Raw genomic sequence first — 22,614 nt, 5'->3', positions numbered from 1 at the left:
TATATATGTGGAGATGAGTGACTGGGTTTGTTTTCATTCCATTACGAGCCAGTGCCAGGTAGAGCAGGTGTCCGTGCCTGGCTCCGCGAGTAGGAGCATCGCGTAGTTGTGCTGAATGTCTGTGTGCCTAACATCTTCATCTCCTTTCCTGTACCTTGTGCCTATCATGTTCCAAAATGTGAGACAGTGATTGGTTGTGTTCCAGTTTGTGTGCAGTTTCCTTGCCTGACTTTTATTTTTTCTGTTTTTCCTTTTCCATTTTCAACATCTATTATTTGGTCCCTACAATGTTTCTGCCGCGGGTTGACCATTAAATGTTCCAAAAAGGAGTTGAACCGACCTACACATTAATTCTGCATTTTATGCTTTTCTAGGTCTCCAGAGAGAGTCCAATCCCTGTCCTGTAATAACTGTACAGCACTTTAAAGAATCGACGGGTGTTAAAGGCCTTCCCCTGTATCCAGACCCCTCCAGAGTACCTGGTGCAAAGACTCAGAACAACTTAGAATCCGACTACTTGGCCAGAGATGGCCCTTCAAGCAACAGCTCGTTCCACAGCAGCGAAGAGGAAGGGACTGACCTCGAGGGGGACATGCTGGACTGCAGTGGGTCTCGACCTCTCCTTATGGAGTCCGAAGAAGAAGATGAGAGCTGCAGGCCACCCCAAGGGAAGCTGGGAGGAGCCATTCCATTCACTCAGCCAGAAGTCTCTACCGAGCAAGCAAAGACAGTGCAAAGTGGAAGAAACAACCAGTTCCAAGCCCTCACACAACCAGCCAATGATGGTCTCAGTGAGCCAGATGTTTTTGCCACAGCCCCCTTCAGGAGCTCAAGGCTTCCAACTGATGACATGGACATTTTCTCCAAAGCCCCGTTTGTCTCCAAGGGCAGTGTGGCTTCTTCCCAGCCAGAGGAGGCAGATGTGTTTTTGAGAGCTCCTTTTACTAAGAAGAAAAGCATGGAGGAGTTAACAGTTGTCCAGAGCACCTCCCAGGAGTTGCCTGCACAGGCTAGTCTCCTGAGTCAGACAGGTGACGTCCCTTTGCTCTCAGGCCTTGAGAGAGCTGTGTACACCTCTGTCCGAGCTCAGTATTCTGTGGCTGGTTTTATGCAACAGTCTAACCTCCCCTCCCATTCTGTACAAGCAGCAGACCATCTTGACAGCCTCTCTCCCAGGGGATCCTCCCTGGAACCTGGGGGCCATCCTAATGACAGAAACAAAGGACCTCAGCCCCAGAAAGAAGGTGTCTCAGGCCCGGTGGCTGGCAAACCATTCCGCCCCCAGTCCTTATCCAAATATTCCCGTCACTATAGCCCCGAAGATGAGCCAAGTCCAGAAGCCCAGCCCATTGCTGCCTACAAAATTGTTTCACAAACCAACAAGCAGTCAATAGCTGGCTCTGTTTCCATCACGCCCCTTTCCTCCAGGACTACGGAGCTGCCAGCTGCTGATCCTTTTGCGTTAGCGCCCTTCCCTTCAAAGTCAGGCAAGCAGAAACCTTAGGAGTAATACCTGAGCCTTAAGCCTCTGTCTCCCCCGTCCTCAGTGCCCACCAACCACATCACTCCCAGCTGAGCCTTTCCAAGAAGAAATATTATCAATTATCTTTTAATTCCCTACATCAGAGCAGAACTTCTTCAGTCCGCAAACTCAGTTGCAGTGATACTTAGTTGAAGCCCCTTTAAGTTATGTTCATTTCTTTTGTTTATGTTGATTTATGGATTTTCAGACATTTCCATCTCCTTCGTGGGAGTCTTCCACCTCCACCCAGAACTCTGCTTTTTTTGGCCCCAAAACTATTTTAATCCAGAAATACTTCACCCCAACCCCAAAGGGGCCATGTTACTGCTAGTTTTAATTCCTGTAAGCTCTTGTTCTAAGTCATACCCATTGAAGAATCAAGATTAGTCCCTCCAGGGCTTGCTTTAGTACTCTTGGAAAGGGGAGATTTCTGGAAAGAAGAGCAAGATAAAAATCCTGCCTATCAAGAGGAAGTATAATCCTGCAGCTACTAATCATTCCTGTAGAGCCCACAGCTCTAGAAGGAGTCTCTGGATCTGTTTGAGTCTGTGTGCAAGCCAGGCTGGCCCTTGTGCATGCAAGCGTGTGTCTGTGGATCGTGATGTGCTCAGATCCTTTCCTATGTAGAAATAGTTGCAGATGGAATAACTGTGCTCATGCCTAATCATGTCGGCAGGGCCTTCCCCACATCCACGCTTTTTAAATTAGTATGAGTGCACAGGTATGGGTATGCATGTGCGAGTGTGTGTGTGAACGCGCACAGGAAACATTTCTCCTTTAGGTAGATCTTGCCCCGCCAAGCCAACCCCTGCAGTTAGATCACTCATTCACTGGCATTTGCTCACCTGGCTTGAATCCTGTTTTTATTTATTTAATTTTCTTCTCATGGCAAAACTGAATTCATTGGAAGGTATAGGGAGATCCTGATGGAACTGAGGTTTCAGAGTGGATTTTTTTTCTCTAGAATTTGCTCTTTGCTATTAATGAATTCCATTTGCCCAGTTGTAAAAAATTAATTATCCTTATACATTTTTCCCTCACAACAGTAAAAAAGAACACCTTGTTACAGTTCCAGCCACTGGGTATGTGCACTCAGTGCCATTATTATGGAATTCGTGGATCACAAGACTAGGCCACTAACTAGGTTTGCTTGGTTTTTTTTGTTGTTGTTGTTTGTTTTTCCCCTAAGTCCTTGCCATCTTTCTCTATTGCCTCTTGAGGGAATATAAATCTGAGACATAGACGTTAAGTTTGGGAGAATGGAAAGGAGCTGAATCGGCTAGGCAAGAAAGCTTTTAAATTCTCGGTCCTGTTCACATGTTGAAGTAGGCCAGATGAGTGACTGACTTTTGTTTTTGAAAATGTCTTTTATTCCAGGAAAGACATATCCCTAGCTTTTTCCATACCCTTCATTATTAGTGCCTTAAAATAAAACCCACATTAGAATGGGAAGACCTCTGCTGAGGAAGTTCAACTTAATGGAAAGAGCTGCTGCTGCAGGTTTCAACTTGAAAGCATCCTGCCACTGCTAGTACATGTTGGTGATTTCCCCATTAGCTGGAGAGGTTCACAGGGTTGTTACCAAACCAGGTTAACGATTTAAGAATTATCGGAAATTCATCCAAGAATCAAGCCTAAATGCCAAATTCTATTGAAATTGATTAGCTGTGATATTCTTTAAAGTTCAGGGATCTTGACAGTAAAGTAAGAACAGCTACCTTTTAACACTTTTTTCCTTTTTGGTTAATCTGAACTTACTTCAAATGTCAGGATTAAAGATAATTGGCTCTGTGTCGGGGTTACCAGCATTGATTTTCCAGCTGAGGTCTCAACTGTACTAGAAATCTGTGTCTTTGACTTTGGTGGATGATAAGTGTTTGTTCTAAGAGTTTGCCTTCTCCTAATTATCATTTCTGATTTTTCTGTGTAACTGTGGATATAAAATTGTCTTTCTAGTTGAATTAATAATTCTGGCTAAATGCACATGGAACTTTGTGCCACAGACTCTTCCCTTATTATCAAGGGAAACCCTCAGAAGCATGAGCTAAGAGGAGAGGCTTGGAATATTCAGAGTGTTCTCACCCCAAATTAGAAATTCTTAAAAGTGGGAGGTTCTAATTCACTCATCCAAACATTCAGTATTACTTCTATATCAGCCCTGCACAAGGTTTTTCCTATTTGATTATTTGATTATCCTAATCAAGTGACTATTTTAATTATCAAAGTACAAATCAGAATAAAATCATGGTGGTTTTAATGTTTCAGATGAGTTTTTAAAATAAGAAAAAAATCATGGTAATTTTATTATGCAGTTGAATACTTTGTCAAGCATGGGCTTGTAACCTTTTTTTAATTCTCACTGGAGACATGAGGAGACTCCACATACCTTTTTGAATAGGGTAATGAATTTAAACACATGCAAATGAGTTTTATTTTTTTCTTACTCAGTGATGAAAATATTTTCACTTATGGATTACATTAAATATTAGTTAATAACTGGTGAATTCTGCAGACTTATAGTATAATAAGGTTTTATTCCCTATCTACTGTTTGTCTTTAGATTTATGGGGTAAATACATCATTTAAAGATAAAATGTTCTTGCCAGAGGTCATCCTGGTTCTGAAAATTGGGAAAATTTCCTTTTAAGGAGATTCAGGAGTGCCTGGGGTGCTATGAATTGGTAGCAATGCATGCTTCCAGCAACTGTACTGCAACAAGTTAACATGAAAGAGAAAAAGAAAATACAGTTATATGTTGCTTAATGATGGGGATATGTTTTGAATACTGCTTTGTCAGGCGATTTTGTCAGTGTGCAAACATCATAGTACTTACACAATCCTAGATGGTATATCCTACTACACACCTAGGCTATATGATATAGACTATTGCTCCTAGGCTACAAACCTGTATAGCATGTTACTGTACTGAATACGGTAGGCAATTGGAACACAATGGTAAGTATTTGTATATCTAAACATAGAAAAAGTACACTTAGAATCCGGTATTATAATCTTATGGGACCACTGTGCTGTATGGAGTCCATCATTGACTGAAACATCTTTATGCAGCACATGACTGTGTTTAGTCAACAAAATACTGCGCTTTCTTGTTTTAGTTTGTGTTACGTGTTATTTGCTTTACACATTTGATAGAGAATACAGGAGCTTGTGACCTTTCATTTCAGTGGAAAGCAATGAGCCAGATTAAAGTTAGACAAAGCTTTGAGCCACAACATACACTGATGGACTCTTTAAAAACCCATATTAATTGACTTACAGTCACTACTGAGTTATCTTATGTGTGGTGAAAAATATTTAATGTATCAGTTTCTTGGCCTCACATACAGCCCTTTAGTTCCAAATCCTTGGTTAGATTAAAAATGGAATGAACAAAATTTGATGCTGAAGCAGATGCTGGGAAGGACCTAAGGAAGTCTAGGTCATAACCCTGTTTCATTTGGGGCCCACTTACAGAAAAGTTGAAAATCTCATGCATAGGCTGGTGTGTATGTGTTTACAGGCCCATGTTGTGTCTGAGTTTCATCTGGCAACCAAGATCTCTTTGTATACTTTCAAAAAAGATACTGATATCTTATTGGCCCATTATTTAGTAGGTTTTAGAATATGTGTACATCAGTGTTTCCAACTACTTGGTGGACATTTCACTAATGCATAATGAAAGCAGATTTAAGTATAATTACCAGAATGACCTGACAGTAGAAATTCTGTATTTGCTTCCATAAAGAAAAATGAAGCATAGATCAGATAATATGTATGCAGTATATCACATAGGAAATTAGAGGAGGGTGAGATCCAGTTCCTTTCTAGCAGGAAAGATACAACTTAAAATGGACTCATTTGGTTCCCTTTAATAAAGAAAAATGTTATTCTCTGCTGTGTCTTTGGAATTAAAATTGTAGAAAACATACCAGTCAGCTCCGAAATGGCTGCTGGTCACATGGATGCAATTTTACCTGAGAAATTTGGAACCCAAATTATCTTGATGCAAGGTACATAGAAGAGCTGCAGAGGTACATATCCAGAGCCTCTAAGAAAGTAGGAATACTTTATTAATATTCACACCACCCCTGAGCTCTAACCCTCCAATCCTGCCTAAAGGAGTAAACTTGGAAGGTTTTAAATGGAATCACCTAATTTAAATTGTTAGTTTTTCCATTATCTTTGTCAACTAATACTTGTTGATGTCGTGGTTTTGTTTATTGTTTTTTATTTTTTTCAACTGCTGGAACACTTGCAAACTTGATACGGAAAACTTCACTAAAGGAAAAGAAGAGTTTCAAAATGCTTGAAAATAAAAAGTAGTATCTGGTTGATAATTATTTCTATTCTATCCCTGGGAGTCTTCCTGGCTCACCTCCCTTGTTCCTGTTCCCACTTCATTTCCTCACTTGACATTCCTCTATTTTGACCATACCGATAAGTGGATGATGAAAGTACAGTTGAATGGTCATGTTAACTTTTATTTGCCTCCCTTGTTGCTGTCAACAGTTTCTTCTTTAGTTTTGGCCCAGCCTGTGACAATCTCACCAAATAAGAATGAAATGGCTTACCCTCCCTATTTCTTACAGACTTGAAGGAAGGTTGGCAGGACCCCAGCCTTTATGGGTGGAGACAAAACCTAGAGGCAGCTCTCCGCCTTGATCCTACACAAGCCCACAGTGCCCTAGAATGCAGGGGCAAGTTTATGTGTGAAGGGACTCCAGAATAGCTGGCAAAATGGCGACATGTTAACCACTCATGGCTTAGTACAGTATTCCTATAACCTATAATTCTGTAAATTTAGTCTGAGCTATCTCCCAGCAGTCTCCAAGTATGTGTGACCCAGTTTTAAATTTATAGCATAGTAACAATGTTCTTGAAGTCAATTCAATGTTACCTGGGTTGCATTGTTATAGAAATGTACATACATGTTAAAGGAATCGGTTTGATTCCTTTGGGCAAAGAATTGCAGAAATGGTTTTTACCTATGTCAGATAGGTTAAGACATCGAGGCTGAGGGGAGACAGTGTAGCCTTTTCACTCTGAAATGGCAAATCAGTTGTATTCTCTGAGTCTACCAGAGATTCCTGTTTGAGGAGTGTGAATGGAGTGTGCGTGTTTGTGTCTGTGTGTGCGCACTCACGCATCCTCATGCTTTCTTCTGTGATGTTTTTTCAAGCCCTCCTAACAAAGGCATCCAAAGAATACTGAGGAGTGACCGGAGGTATCTGGCATGAGTAAATTTGGTTCCCTTTGCCAAAAACTCTCAAAGTTAGGGCTGGAATTGTTCTCGATAAAGGTGGGGAAAATCGGCCATTGCTTTAGCCCAGTTCCCCAAGGGTGAAACTCAGTATGGCTCGTCCTAAGGGCTCATGTGTGGCATTGGGAGAGCAGTAGTGACCAGAACACCACAAGGCCTGCAAGAATGTTATTTTGACTGAGGGAACATTTGACATCATTTCTTAGGGAGTAGAAACCAAATAAAGGCCAAGGACCATGACCATTCCATGGAGAAGAGGTGGACTCCCTCTGCGGGCTACTTGGAGTTGACTGAATGAGGAGGTCTGCCCAGCCATCAAGAGTATCCAGGTCATTGGGCCTCAGAAAACATTAATGTGCACACAATCTTAAGGGCTGTGAACAAGATAAAGGAGAGGAAAACACATAAAGTCAATCTTAACGTTTTTTGCAATACCTCTTATTTACAGACCATTGGATTTATGTTATTGCACTCTTGGTGTGATTTATCTTATGTATCTTGATAGTTTTTATGAATTGTTTGAGTTGTAAACTCCTATACCCTTTATTAAAATGGACCTAATTAAGTGATTTATGCTTGGTGTTCTTTCTTAACTCAGATCTTCCTAGGACTGAAGGGATCCGTAGGCATCTTTCACTTAGTACAAAGCCTAGTAGTATGCTTTTAATATTCCCAGAGAGAAACCAGCATTAACATAAAGAGAGAAGTCTTAGGAAAAATGAACCTAAGAATTTTAAAAATCAATACTGTGAGGGAGAGCCTGCCTGCCTATTTCCTCTCCAAATTTGAGACAGTAACAGTGATATGTGACTGAACTTTAATGAGCTTGACTTTGTCATGATTCAGGGAAAACTGATAATATGCCCAGTTCACTGAGGTATTACTTGAAGAACATCAGGGATTCAGAGAATTCTGGTATAACATGCATGAGTAAAGCCAACGTTGCCTACTTTTTCTGAGAATTTATTTAAGATCTGAATATATACCCTACCTAGTTCGACAATGTGAAGTCCTTATGCTTTTCCTATTTCAAATACGCACTAATCAGAAGTGCAGTCAGTCTTCCCTGTGACTCCCTCCGCAGCTGCTCTCCGGGACCCCTACAGACTCCCCTGGAGCTTTCTAAGGTGTGGGACAAGGCTCACCTGTGGTGACTGCGCCCTGCCTTTTATGTAGGGAGCACAGGAGTTAGAAGCACCAGCTCCCACAGGTGGACTCCGTTTGCATTCACCCATTTGTGACTCACTTTTGCCCCTGAGGCTGCTTGGTAAGAGACCAGCCAGGGAGGAAGTGTCCTTATATCGCTTCCTAACCTAGAGCCAAGTGGGAGGAATCAGGGTGAGGCCCAGGAAAAAGCCATCAGCAGATAGTTTCGGCCTCCTGCTCTAGATTTGGAGACAAAGCTTTTCCCCTCCCTTTTATGTATTTTTCCTTGAGTTCATCTTTTCTAATATTGGAGTAGTAAAATCCAGAGGGCTTAGCTTAGCATGTCAGCTTATGTGGAAGGAATCCCTCAACCTGCTCTTATATAAGCTTAGCCCACAGGCCCCAAAGGAGTCTTAAGTATTCCCTTCAGAATGCAGCCCAGGTCTCTAATTCTGGGGTTTAGTAAGCATAGTGACCATAAAAGAACTCAGTGGCAGAAGATATCATTGGTAAAATTTTAAATAAATCAAAAATTGACTAAATAAACCTCCATTACGAAATATATATATAAAAGACTGGATCCTAGCCAGGCACAGTGGCTTCCAGCACTTTTGGAGGTTGAGGTGGGAGGATCACTTGAGACCAAGAGTTTGAGACCAGCCTGAGCAAGAGCAAGACCTTGTCTCTACAAAACAATAGAAAAATTCAATATGGATAAAAGACTTTAAGGCTTGGAACCATAAGAATTCTGGAGGAAAATGTAGGAAAAAAGTCTTGTAGATATCAGCCTAGGCAAAGAATTTATGACTTAGACCCCAATAGCAATCATGACAACAACAAAAATTAATAAATGGGATTTGATTAAACTAAAAAGCTGGCCGGCGTGGTGGCTCAAACCTGTAATCTAGCACTCTGGGAGGCCGAGGCGGGCGGATGGCTCAAGGTCAGGAGTTCAAAACCAGCCTGAGCAAGAGCGAGACCCCGTCTCTACTATAAATAGAAAGAAATTAATTGGCCAACTAATACATATAGAAAAAATTAGCCCGGCATGGTGGTGCATGCCTGTAGTCCCAGCTACTCGGGAGGCTGAGGCGGCAGGATTGCTTGGGCCCAGGAGATTGAGGTTGCTGTGAGCTAGGCTGACGCCACGGCACTCACTCTAGCCTGGGTGACAAAGTGAGATTCTGTCTCAAAAAAAAAAAAACAAAAAAAAAAAAACACTAAAAAGCTTCTGCACAGCTAAGAAAACAATCCACAGAGCAAACAGACCACCTACAGAATGGGAGAAAATATTCATAAGCTGCACATCCAATAAAGAGCTAATATTCAGGATTTACAAAGAACTCAAGCAAATCAGCAAGAAAAAAACAACCCTGTTAAAAAGTGGGCAAAGACATGAACAGAAGCTTCTCAAAAGAAAAAAGACAAATGGCCAATAAACATGAAAACATGCTTAACATCATTAATCATCAGGGAAATGCAAATTAAAACAGAGATATCACTTTACCCAAGTTAGGATGACTTTTATTAAAAAATCCAAAAACAATAAATGCTGGCGTGGATGCAGAGAGAAAGGAACACTTATACACTGTTGGTGGGACTGCAAATTAGTAAAACCCTTATGGAAAACAGTATGGGGATTCCTCAAAGAACTAAAAATAGGCCTACCATTCGATCCAGTAATCCCACTGTCTACCCAAAGGAAAAGAAGACTTCATCAAAAAGACACCTGCACTCAAATACTTATTGCAGCACAATTCACAATTGCAAAGATGTGGAATCAACCCAAGTGCCCATCGATTCATGAGTGGATTCATAAAATGTAGTGTGTGTGTGTGTGTGTGTGTGTGAGAGAGAGAAAGAGAGAGAGAGAGAGAGAGAGAGAGATGGAGTACTACTCAGCCATAAAAAAGATGAATTAATGCCTTTTGCAACAATCTGGTTGGAACTGGGGGCCATTCTCCTAAGTGAAGTATCTCAAGAATGGAAAAACAAACACCACATGTTCTCACTATTAAATTGCAACTAACTGGTGGGCACATGTGTAGAGAGGGAAGTAAAACTCGGTGGAAAACAACCAGGGGAGAGGGGAAGGTGGGGAGTTGCAAAAACCTACCTAATGGGTACAATGAACACTATTTGGGTGATGGGCACACCTATAGCTGAGACTCAGCACTACAAAAGTGATCTATATAACCTAAAACCTTTGTACCCCTATAATATATTGAACTAAAAAGAGAGAGAGAAAAAAAAATTAGTCAGGCATGGTGGCACATGCCTATAGTCCTAGCTACTCTAGGGGCTGGGGCAAGAGGATTGCTTGAACCTAGGAGTTTGAGGTTGCACTGAGCAATGATGATGCCACTGCACTCTAGCCTGAGTGACAGCCTGAGACATTGTCTTAACAAAAAAGAAAAAGACTAGATCCTGATGAAACAAATTACAATAAAATGAAAATTGGCTTAATAGAGTTGCTTAATATAGTTTCTTGATGAAAATTCATCAATATTGGTATTAGCCCAATTAAAATGTTTTCAGAAACATTGGATAAAACAGCCACAGTGGTTCAAAATGTCCTGTGCCTGCAGATGGGCTGTTAAAGTGAAGTCTAGATGGCCATTAGCTGTATGGATCAGGAGAGAAGTTTTGTCTGCTGTTAGAGGAGAGGCAGCAGCGAATGGTAGTTGAATGCCCACACATAAATGTGATCAATGAAGGAGAATGCAGTGCGTGAGGAGAAGCACTTACTTATAACATCCTTTGGAACACGGGTGCAGGAAAAAAGCCATGAAAGAAACTGAGAAACAGGAGGGTGACACCAAAGCTAAGGGAGGAAAAAATTTCAAGAATAAGCAGTGGTCAGTAGTGTTAAAAGCCACAGAGCAAACACAACAAGAAGGATGCTCTTTGATTTGTCAGGAGGCTATTAATGATCTCAGCAAGAAAAATTTTGGGAAGGTGGTCTGGGCTGATTGCTGTGGGTTGAGGAGTCCACAGGGGTGAAGGATGGGTGGTTCCCTTTATATAAGGACCAAGGACTTTGTGTGATCCAAAATTTGTTTTTTTTTTTTTTTGAGACAGAGTCTCACTTTGTTGTCCAGGCTAGAGTGAGTGCCGTGGCGTCAGCTTAGCTCACAGCAACCTCAAACTCCTGGGCTCGAGTGATCCTTCTGCCTCAGCCTCCCGAGTAGCTGGGACTACAGGCATGCGCCACCATGCCCGGCTAATTTTTTATATATATATCAGTTGGCCAATTAATTTCTTTCTATTTATAGTAGAGACGGGGTCTCGCTCTTGCTCAGGCTGGTTTTGAACTCCTGACCTTGAGCAATCCGCCCGCCTCGGCCTCCCAAGAGCTAGGATTACAGGCATGAGCCACAGCGCCCGGCCCAAAATTTGTTTAATTCAAGACTGCTTTTCTTACAAATATGAATTGAAAGTAAGAAGGATGTGTCCTTACCAGCCAGAGCTACTGTAATTTAAGGGCACACCTTAGCTGCACTGATTCTTCTAGCAAAACACAACCCAGCCTTGCCCGACATTTTTTTACATTATATGGTGGGCTTTTTTTCTGAAAAGGTCTTTCTTCTCTCTCAAATTAATAGCCTTCTCCATATTTTATTATATCTAACTTGCATTCCAATATTATTGATTTGGATGTATTTTTTCCTCCAATTCTTGTACTAATAACGTCATTTAACAGATATTTAGCTGACATTTTTAGGATATAAAAGTAGAATCACACTATACTATTAGTTAATGTTTAAAAAAAAAATCACTGTGGTAGGTTTAATAATGCCTCCCCCTCCCCCATGTCCTAATCCACAGAACCTGTGAATGTCACCTTACAGGGTAAAAGGGACTTAGCAGATATGATAAATCAAGGATTTTGACTCGGGTAGTTATTCTGGTTTATCCTTGTGGGCTCAGCAAGGGTCCTTTGAGAGAGACAGAGGAGAAATAAGAGAGAAGGTAGCAATGTGACGACTGAAGCAAAGAGGAGTGCACTTTGAAGTTAGAGGAAGCCAAGGAATATAGGTAGACACTGGAAGCTGAAAAAGACAAGGAAATATAGAAATAATAGATTCTCCCCTGAGAACCTCTAGAAGGAACTGGCTGTGTTGACAACATCTTGACTTTAGCCCAGTGAAAATGATTTCAAACTCTCACCTTTCAAACTCTCTCACCGTTTGGTAAGAGAAAAAAAAAATCTGTTGTTTTTAAGCCACTACATTTATGGTAAACTGTTACAGCAGGAATAGGAAACTGATACCATGTTAGCTGGATTTCTGTTTGAGTCACCAGTTATCACGGCACCACTGTATGGTAATAACAATTTCTTCAGCCCACCCCGCTTTGAAACTGTGCTTTCTCTGACGGTTTTTAATATTTGCATTTATTTCATATTTTGCACATGGAATTCTGACTTTATTAACCTCTAACATAGCATTTTCAAATTCGTATAAAATGCAACCCTACTAGAATGAAAAGCTGGGGAGTTTTCCTGTGGATGAAGGATTAATGGGGCAAATGTGAACACATGTGATGCCCACACTACTAGGCTTGGCAGCTAAGGGGAAACAATCTGTAGAGAGGGAGCAGAGGAAGATGAAGGAATAAGATAATGAAAAGTACATGGACAACAAGCAGCCCAAGCACTCAGTTCCTGGTTTGTAAATGCCATCCTCTAATAACAGGTGCCAGGGCTCCACAGGGAAATGGCTGAGTCTAGGGCTAGAGCAGAAATATACAAGATGAACCAGGAGTATCTTATAGTATAATGCCAGAAAGAAAAGAAGCATTTTAAAAGAAAAAAGTCACAGAGACACAAGAGTCAACCTGAAAGAAATCCCAGTGGGCAAAGCTAGAACAAATGAAGCACTAAAATAGAGACCAGGCTGGGCGTGGTGGCTCACGCCTATAATCCTAGCACTCTGGGAGGCCGAGGCGGGCAGATTGCTCGAGGTCAGGAGTTCGAAACCAGCCTGAGTGAGAGCAAGACCCCGTCTCTACTATAAATAGAAAGAAGTTAATTGGCTAACTAATATATATATATATATACAAAAAAAAAAAAATTAGCCGGGCATGGTGGCGCATGCCTGTAGTCCCAGCTACTCAGGAAGCTGAGGCAGGAGGATCGCTTGAGCCCAGGAGATTGAGGTTGCCGTGAGCTAGGCTGACGCCACAGCACTCACTCTAGCCTGGGCAACAAAGTGAGACTCTGTCTCAAATAAAATAAAATGAACACCATATTATTAGATTATAACACAAAGTACAAATAAGTATCCATGAGCCCATGCTGATATAAAAAATGATTGAATAAATATAAGGAGAGGAAAAAACAAATCTCTCACACAGAACTTCAATTAATTTATGTAGATTCCACCCTCCGCCCATCCAAGGAAGTGGAGCTTATTTCCACACACCTGAATGTGGACTGTGCTTCCAAAAAGTAATGGCTGGAAAGGGTTGGGGGAGCAGCTGTGGTGGGGCATACCTTAATCCCAGCTACTTGGGAGGCTGAAGTGGGAGGATTGCTTGAGCCCAAGAGTTTGAGACCTGCCAGGGCAACATAGACCCCAACTCAAAAAAATTAATTACAAAAAATGCAGAAAGGGAATAGGGAATAACTTTACAGTGGAAAACATGGCAGACACCACTTTAGCCAGATGAACAAGGTCAACATCAACAGTGATAAGACACACTGATAGTGTATACCTCTGATACAATATAATGAGAAGGGCACTTCACCTCTGTGGTCTTCCTAAAACTCATAACCCCATTCTAACCAACAGAATAACATCAGACAAATCTCCATGGAGGGACACTGTCCAAAATACCTGACCAGCACTCCTCAAAACTGTGTCATCAAAAACAAGGCAAGTCTGAGAAACTGTCACTGACCAGAAGACACTATGAGACATGACTGATAAATGTAATGTATCCCAGATCGGTTCCTGCAGCAGAAAAAGAACATGAGGAGAAAAGTAACAAAATTCACATAAACTGTGGAGTTTAGTTAACATTGGTTTCCTAGCTGTGGCAAATGTCCCATGGTAAAGTAAGAAGATATCAACAGTGGAAACTGGGTAGGGGATATATAGAAACAAAATAATCTAAAAATATTCTAAAATAGAAAGTTTATTTAGAACAATAAGTAAATGGGGCAAAAAGTCCCTGGGGGATGGCAGGGGTGGGGGTTGGGCAGGTGGCGAGCACCAGTGAAGATTCTGGCTTTGGGCAAGGAAGATGCCTCTTCTGCTGCAGGAGGAAGGCAGAAAGATTAATGCTGTGCTGGGAAGAGCAGACCTTTCCTCCTCCCGCTTACGGTTAACTGGGGCCAGAAGACAGACTTTTAAATTCAGGTACATACAGAGCAATTCATAGAAAAGTGCAACTCAAGGAGGTGGTTGGAATTTGATCTTAATTAGGGGAGGGCAGAGGGCAACCATGGAAAAACAAATGACTTTCAGGAAAGATAAATGGGCCTTTAGGAGAATAGATGGGAGAGATGCTCATTTTGTGAGCATATCTGTTTAGGTAATTTCTTATCCTGGGGCTGACTTCTCTCCAGTGATAGGAGTCAATCTTTCCTGGTTATGAAATCCCTCTGTTATAGGCAGATAAGGGGGGTTGGGAGGGAATTGTTTATAGTGGTATTTTCTGGATCCCTTCAATAGAAACAGATAAGTGTATATGTTTGGGCAGGGTGGGGACAATTCAGAAAATCCGGCTGGGCGCAGTGGCTCAGGCCTGTAAACCTAGCACTCTGGGAGGCCGAGGCTGGGCGGATCATTTGAGCTCAGGAGTTCCCGACCAGCCTGAGCAAGAGCGAGACCCTGTCTCTACTAAAAAAAAAAAAAAATAGAAAGAAATTAGCTGGACAACTAAAAAATATATATAGAAAATATTAGCCAGCCATGATGGCACATGCCTGTAGTCCCAGCTACTGGGAAGGCTGAAGCAGTAGGATTGCTTGAGCTCCGGAGTTGGAGGTTGCTGTGAGCTAGGCTGATGCCATAGCACTCTAGCCCCAGCAAGAGAGTGAGACTCTGTCTCAAAAAAAAGAAGGAAAGTCCATGCCTACCACTGTTACCACCAAGTCCTCAGTCTTTTTCCTGGTAAAATAAAATCTGCTAAAAATGAAGAAGGGATAAGTTTGGAGCAGCTAATAAAGGAGATGGTTACAATATATGCAACCAATATTTTGAATAGAGTCAGCAAGGGGGCTTAAATATGGTCTTTTTTTTATTTTCCTGCCTTACTCCTTATTGAAATTTCTAGCAGATCCCATAGCTTTCTGGTCACTTTTAGCTATTAGAATTATCTTGTTTTCCATCTTACTTTGTTTTCAAGTATTAAAAAGTGTAACCAAGTCTTTAAAACTTCAGTCTTCCTCAGAGCTACTCTCCTTTCCCCAGCCTGGGCGCAGGGGCCAGCCTCCTTCTCCTGCACCTGGCTCCTGCAGGTTGGGACTGGGGGATGGTGGGGCTTGGGATCAGGGTGCAGCGATCCTCTCCCTCAGCTAGAGTTGCATATGGCTTTTTGCACTGTTCCTGTCAGGGTGATGCATCCTTTAGTTTATGGATCCACAAACTATGGCCTGTGGGACACAGATAAGAATGGATTTTACATTTTTTAATGGCTGAAAAAAAATCCAAAGAATAATATTTGGTGAAATATTATATGAAATTCAAATTTTAGTGTTCATAAATAAAGTTGTATTGGAACACAGCCACACTCATTCATGTATTGCTTAGGGCTGCTTTTGCTATGTGTGGCAGGGTTGAGAAGTTGCAACAGAGACCATGTTGCAACTACTGAAATATTTACTCTCTAGCCCTTTACAGAAAAGTTTATTGGCCTCTATTGTAACTAACTCTTACAACCTGCTTCTCTTACCTCCTGCCTGTGGGAGAATATTCCACTCAACAACCTGGGGCCCCTTACACTGCTGGGGCCCCTCCTAACCTGAAACCCATCAGCAGAATCACACAGAACCGCTCAGCCTGGCTCGATTCTATGGCACCCACTTGGCCCATGAGAAACTCTTACATCCGTGTCCCATCGACTGTCAGGAGTGCAAGCTGGTTTCTTGTTCCTTCTCTCTTTGCTGTGACATCTGTGGGCTGCTTTGGCAGGCTTCCCACTTTTAGACTTCACCGCCAATCTCCTGAGGACATTCCAAGGACTTTTCTCACATTTACCCAGGCACTGGAGAGACTGACCCGAAAGTTTGTGCAAGTCAGGAAGCCTGCAGCCAGACAGTGAGACTTCACATTCCTCTTCTGGTAGCCACCCAGGGGCCTTAAGGAATGATTCTCACTTGGCCTGTCTTATGTAACCTAGACAGTTTGGTCTGTGGTGTCACCATTTTTAAAATATCTTTTAGGAAGCCAACCACAATGTTAGAGCCCTTTTTATCCAATCTCCTTAATTTTGAGGCTTTAGCCAAAATTCCAAGACAGCAGGGAAGTCCCAGTCCACATCCTGATACACATAGTATGCTGTGTAACTCTATGGGGCACGATTCACATTGCAGCCTGTGTTAGCAGGGGTGGGGTTGGGGCAGGTAGAGAGCACAGATGGAGATTCTGGCTTTGGGCAAGGAAATGCCTCCTCTGCTGTGGGAGGAAGGTGGAAAGGCCCCTAAAGTTAAGCAGGACACAACCTGCATAGCCTTAAGCAGCCCTCCAGCTACATACACACAGCAAACCCAAATGACCAGGTGTTCTCAGGTGTTGTCTTAGACCTCAAATCTAAGGACTCCCTGATTTGGAGGTAAAATGGGAGAGGTACAGTTTTAATAAAGGAAGCCAAGGTTTTGGGGGTTGTTGGTGTAAGTCATTAGGTATGAGACAGGAGCAGAGCTACAAAGCTTGCAGAGCAATTTGGCAAAATATTAAAGTAGGGATTTTGCTTTTAAAATGTTTATTCTAGATATTTAAGAAGGAAGGAATGGATTTCTTTTTATCTCAACCAATAAACCAAAGGCAGTGTGGAGAGGGCTGTATGTAATTAGAGTGATAATTAGAATGCATTATCTTTGTTGTCATCTGTTTAACTTGTTTCTTGAGAACTTCACCAACCTCTCAGTACAAATAGGGTCACAATACCATATTTCTCTGTCTCTGCTCCCACCTTCTGTGGGGAAACTCCAATGACTGATAACTCTCTCCAGCGATTCCTGGGTTCACACGTGCTTGGAACAGATTCCGTTCTGCTGTTTACTTATTTACTTCTTTAACTTCTCTGCTGCCTGAGGCCAAATCAGGCCCAGAAGGCTGTTAGAAGAAAAACTTTTAAGCAATAGAGCTTACTTGTGCAAAGAAGCATTGAGAATTGGGTAGTCCCAGAACCAGAATAGGTTCAGAATGACTTCAGGGCTGTCACATGGTTGGATAAGATTACAGATAGAACACGGAACATGACTTACAGAAAATGTAAGGTACAGAAACAACTGGATGGGTACAGTTGGGCATTTGGCTTATTTGAACCTGGTTTATACAGCTGGCCACTGGTGGTTCACTGAAGTTCAGCTGCTGTGATTGGCTGAGACTTGCTATTTGTTACAAGAGTCTGTTTACACATCATTTTGGGTTACCATTCATTATGTATGAAGAAACCTATAGGCTCAACTTAAAATATGTAAGGAGGCATCTTTAGGCCAAACTTAACAATTTCCCTGCTTTTGGGCAACCTCTCAATTTTGAGAGATTGACTGAAACTTTAGGCATTGATTTCATTCTGTCACCATAGCAAATTTTAGGACTTAATTTGTTCTCAACTCCCACTGGGAAACAGTAGAACAGTGGGTTTTGTAAGGTGGGAACAAAGAAACAGAATAATAGGAAAAAAACCACCTGATTAGTTAACATCAGGGTGCTTTTTTATAAGGGTTAGGGCAGAGGGGACTTCCTTATTATGCTAGAATCTCCTCTCTGCAGGAGAGGAAAAAACTGCTCTGTTTTGGGATCATTCTGCTTCCTTAAAGTTTCAGTTTGATTACATGGCATTTAGCACAAGTGACTCCATTTGGTTTGGTCTGGTCTGTTGGGGCCTAGTGCAGGAGCTCAGTCCAAAACAATGGCTTCCCATAATTTTGTTTAACAAGGCCAGACACCCATGGTATAATGTCTTCCTGCTTCTTCTGTCCAGATAGGGGCTGCTGCAGCCTGTTTCAGGCCCTGACATCCAATCAATGGTTAATTATGCTCCACTGGTTGCACTGGGATACAACATGCTCCTTTCCTTTCACTGGCTATGAAGTAGCAGGACCTGGGACTTGGGGGCTCACACAGTCTTAGCTGTTTCACCAAAACAACGCCCTTCTTTTGTGTGTCACCTTAGTTTCAAGCCCTCTCCCTGAGCCTGCGACAGAGTCCATGGCGGTTGGTCCAGAAGACAGTCTGAGCAGCAGGACTCACTGATCTTGGATCAAACTTATGAATATTAACCATTTCCATGGGAGAAGATTTCTTCACCAGGACAAATTCTTTTCCAGAAGAGTTCACAATGCCACAGGCAAATATTTATCTGCTGGACCTGCCACACCTGCCTTCCAGAAATGCTCAAACCTGTCTCATTTCCAGGAACAACATAGATTAGTCTACTGACCTCAGATGTCATTCCTTGTAAATGTGTCAGGAATGGGTCTCAAAGTTTTACAGGAGGATAAGGCAACAGCATCATTATAGCTACCTATGTGACAAGCTCAGTCCAAGGCCCTTCAAATGCATTTTCTCTAGCCTACCCAATAATTTTCAGTAGGTATTGTTATCCACGTTTGTTCAACAAGTACTTAATGGAGCTCTTACAGCATGCCAGGCACTGTTCTAGGTACATGAGATGAATCAGTTACCAATATAAACAAAGATCCCTACGCTTGTCAGGCATACACTCTAAAGGGGGAAACTGATGACAAATAATTAGCATAATAATTAAATAAAATATATATTAGAAAGTGATTAGTTCTATGGAACTTCAGAGAGGTTTCAATTGAGCAAGTATATCTTGAACACCTCTTAAATGCCAGGCACTGGGAATAAAATGAAAAACATAAAGATGGCATACCCACACGGTGTTTATAGTCTAGAGAGGCCATAGGAGTTAATGCCAGTGCTCAAATCCCTGTTGGGAACATCTTAAACCTTCATTTTTAGTTAAATACTCAGCAGAAGAATTTCCTGTTATCTGAAGCCTTCCCCAGGCCTTCCTTTGCCTCCAGAATCATGGCTCACTTCTCCTGCTGCCACTGGTGTGCCCCCTACAGAGCCCCATGTAGCACTTTGTTCCCTGGTGCTTTTGTTGATTTATGGCTCTTCTCTGGGAGCTCTCTGAGACCAAGAATTGTTTTATTCATCTTTATATCCCTCTACCAAGGATTTTGATCATCTGTGAGTGACAGAAAACCTGGTCAAACAGTGGCATAAGCAAATTTGAGATTGGTTTTTTCTCATGCAACAAGAAGTCTGGAGGAGGTTGGGTGCTGGCAGTTGCTGGCTCATTGTCTCAGGTGAGTGTCGTGGTTGAAGCATGGCTGCCACACTGCCAGCATTCCTACACCTCTCCAAGCAGGGAGGGATGGTCAGCTCCTAGGGCAGGAAAGCAAAGCCTTCTGACAATCCCGGCAGACTTCCACATCTGTCTTATTGGTTGGAACTGGGACATAAGGCCACCCCCTAGTTGCAAGTGAGGCTGGGAAATGAGTTTTTTTAATTGGACTCAATTGATATCTGAATAAAATCAGTGTTCACAAATGAGGAAGAAGGGGAAAATAGATATTGGAAGGTCTCTAGCATTGTGAGCCCTTATCTTCAATACAAAGCACAGTGCCCTACACTGAGAAAGTACTTGATAAATAGCTATTGAATGAATGAATGGGTATATGAGTAAATGACGTTTTGGTCCATGTCACATGGTCTGATAATCTTCTTAGCCAACAATTAAAATGTAGTTGACATCTTTGCTAAAATGGTATTAGGGAAAATATCAGTTGTCTATCAGTTATCATTGTGAATGCATGTATATCTACGTATGTATGTGCATGTGTGTGTGCAGATAAAGAGAAGGGGGTATGAATAGAGCTACAGATATCTCTAGTAGTAGTTTTTCTTTTTCCTATAGAGTTTCCCTCCCTCTAGTATATTTGGGAAAGAAGGCAAAGCTGTTTCACCTCTGCTACTGGCTTGTCTGTCTGCTGTCCTAGTTTCACATTCCCCTGGATACAATCCTTTCCATAAAATGCTGCACTTGGCCTTCACACAGCACCAGGTAAGGAGTGAACTGGACCAGGCCACACTTTCCTTCCTCCCTTTCCCTTTCTGCTCTCCACACAACCATCACATAGGGTTGAATGAATGTATTAGATCTGACAAAGGATTAAGGTGACTCTATTCATTCACTCAACAAATACTTTTTGAGCACCTACTGTGTGACAGGCACTTATACAAAACTAAAGAGACTGCCACATCTCTTATAAAGCTTAGAGTATAGCAGGGGAAAGGGGAAAGGATCATTAATCAATACCCAGACCCATAATTTCAAGTTGTGATAATGTGCTATGGGCCAGCCACGGTGGCTCATGCCTGTAATCTTAGCACTCTGGGAGGCCGAGGTAGGAGGACCCCTTGAGCTCAGGAGTTTAAGACTAGCCTGAGGAAGAGCCAGACCCTGTCTCTACTAAAAATGGAAAAAATTAGCTGGGTGTAGTGCTATGTGCCTGTAGTCCCAGCTACTTGGGAGGCTGAGACAGGAGGATCGCTTGAGCACAGGAGTGTGAGGTTGCTGTGAGCTAGGCTGATGCCACGGCACTCTACCCTGGGGCAACACAGTGAGACTCTGTCTCAAAAAAAAAAAAAAAAAAAAAACTGTTTCTAATCTGTTTTGTTTTCACTTAATGTAAATGACCAATAACTGGCCAAAAAAAAAGTTTTTTAAATCCAATTTTTGTAAGAGAGAGAAACATTCTGGCAGCTCACAGAAATGCTAACTTGTATAAAACTCCCTAGAATGAAATTTGTCAATTTATCACAAACGAAAGGGAAGAGAAGAGGGCTTGGAATGAGGTCCCAAAAGCACCAACATTAAGTGGTGGGCAGATAGAACTGTGCAAGGGAGACTGAGGAGGAGCAACCAGAAGGTAGCAGGAAAAACAGCCACTGTGGTGCCCAGGATGCCAAGAAACGAAATTATTTAAAGGGAGGGAGAGATCCTCAGTCTTCAATGTTTCAGAGGTCAAGAAAGGTTGGGACAGAGAAGGCAACAGAGAGGTTGTGGGCAGTCTGACTACAGCAGGCTCTGGCAACAGTGGGACACGCAAGCCTGGTTTCAGTGGTTTGAGCAGTGGAAGGTGAAAACTAGAGACTTAGACTATAGACAACTCTTTTAAACCACTTGGCTCAGAAGGGAAGAGAGGATGGAAGAGGATTTGGGGCAAGGCAGGATTCTTCTTATGAGAAGGAATTCATAAGAGGGAGAAACTGAAGACAGAAGAAAGATCGCTCCCTAATCAGGGCCCGTTCCTAGGTGAAAAAGCCACATGTTATTCTTGGTTTAGGGTCCAGAAGAGAATAAGAGGGAGGGGGAGGGGAAGGGGGAGCCTTGGACGGCCTTGAGATCTAGAATGAGTGGGTGAAGAGACAGTGGTTGGAAAGCAAAGGCGCTGCCTTGGGAAGCAAACTGCATTCGGGAGGAGGCACAGCCTGTGTCCAGCCCCAGGCCAGCTGCAGGCCCGAAACCCCACCCACCTTCTTAGATATGTCTCTGGGCCACAGAAACTATCTGGGTTATCCTGGGTGTGGCCTCAACCTGTTCAACAACAGGTGTGCGGTTTCCACTCTACAGACCAGTTCTCTATGTCTATCTTCCATAGCAGTGGTTCTCAAATTTTAGCCTGCCATTGGAATGACCAGGAGGGCTTGTTAAAACAGATTACTAGTACCCACCTACAGAGATTCTAAGTCGAAGGTGGGCCTGGGAATTTGCATATCTAACGTGATCTCACGCTTTTCTTGCCCCCAGTCCACACTCCAACAAACGCTGTCCTAGAGAAAACTGTCCCAGAGAACACTGCAGCAAGGTTCTGGAAGAGTTGTTAATGGGCTTTTGTAGTTTGCTCTGGAAACCAGTCAATACTCATGTTTATCCATAGAAGGGCAGCAGAGCACTAGGTGCGTCTTCTGTGCGGGACGGTCCAAGATGACCAAGCGGCGGGCGAGCCCCCAAGTACAGCCTGTAGGAAAGGATTAGACACAGGGCCACATCAGCCACGTGGGAGAACGGCAGGAGAAAGGCGAGAACCCTACAGAGGGGATGCTCCGGGGAGTTTCTGGGGGCAGTCACTGAGCTGAGCCTGGGAGCGAACAGGGTCCCACGGGGCAGATTTACGGGTGGGGGAACAGCATTCTAACCGGAGGACCAGCGCTAGCTAAGCATTCAACCAGCATAAAAAAAAAAGGAAAGTACAGCTCTGCGCATGCGTTCGGGGTGCAGCATGCCTCAATGGGGGCGCCTGAGCAAACATAGCATGGTCTTTATCCTACCCCGCCTCCCCTGTTCAGGCTGACGCAGAGGGTAGGCAATGGTTGCAAAGCCCGCGGCGCTCATCCGCAGCAGCCCCGTCTGTAGTCCGTAGAGTGCACCAGTCCCATTGCCCGCCGAGCTCCCAGACAGCCTGCGCCTGCGC

The 22,614-nt window shown here is 42.7% G+C and overlaps 1 protein-coding gene and 1 long non-coding RNA gene across 10 annotated transcripts in view; one reads left to right on the top strand and one right to left on the bottom strand.

The window, feature by feature from the left end:
- AAK1 (AP2 associated kinase 1) overlaps positions 1 to 7,348 on the top strand; it is a 175,156-nt gene extending 167,808 nt beyond the window's left edge. For all 9 annotated transcript variants that reach the window (XM_076000850.1, XM_012750099.3, XM_076000849.1 and 6 more), the window contains one exon: positions 375 to 7,348. In XM_076000850.1, coding sequence (XP_075856965.1) covers positions 375 to 1,504 — 1,130 coding nt within the window. In that variant the 3' untranslated portion in view covers positions 1,505 to 7,348. The remainder of the gene's footprint in view (positions 1 to 374) is intronic.
- Positions 7,349 to 13,862: 6,514 nt separating this feature from the next.
- LOC105863270 (uncharacterized) lies at positions 13,863 to 22,613 on the bottom strand. Its single transcript, XR_012918577.1, has 3 exons — positions 22,472 to 22,613; positions 21,875 to 22,161; positions 13,863 to 15,531 (listed from the first exon to the last, which is right to left on the bottom strand). It is a non-coding gene; the product is annotated as an uncharacterized LOC105863270 (long non-coding RNA).
- Between the last annotated feature and the right edge of the window lies 1 nt (position 22,614).

The sequence above is a fragment of the Microcebus murinus genome, chromosome 3 (genome assembly GCF_040939455.1).
Source record: "Microcebus murinus isolate Inina chromosome 3, M.murinus_Inina_mat1.0, whole genome shotgun sequence".
In the NCBI taxonomy this organism is placed as follows: domain Eukaryota; kingdom Metazoa; phylum Chordata; class Mammalia; order Primates; family Cheirogaleidae; genus Microcebus; species Microcebus murinus.
This window is presented reverse-complemented; position numbering and strand designations above follow the sequence as displayed.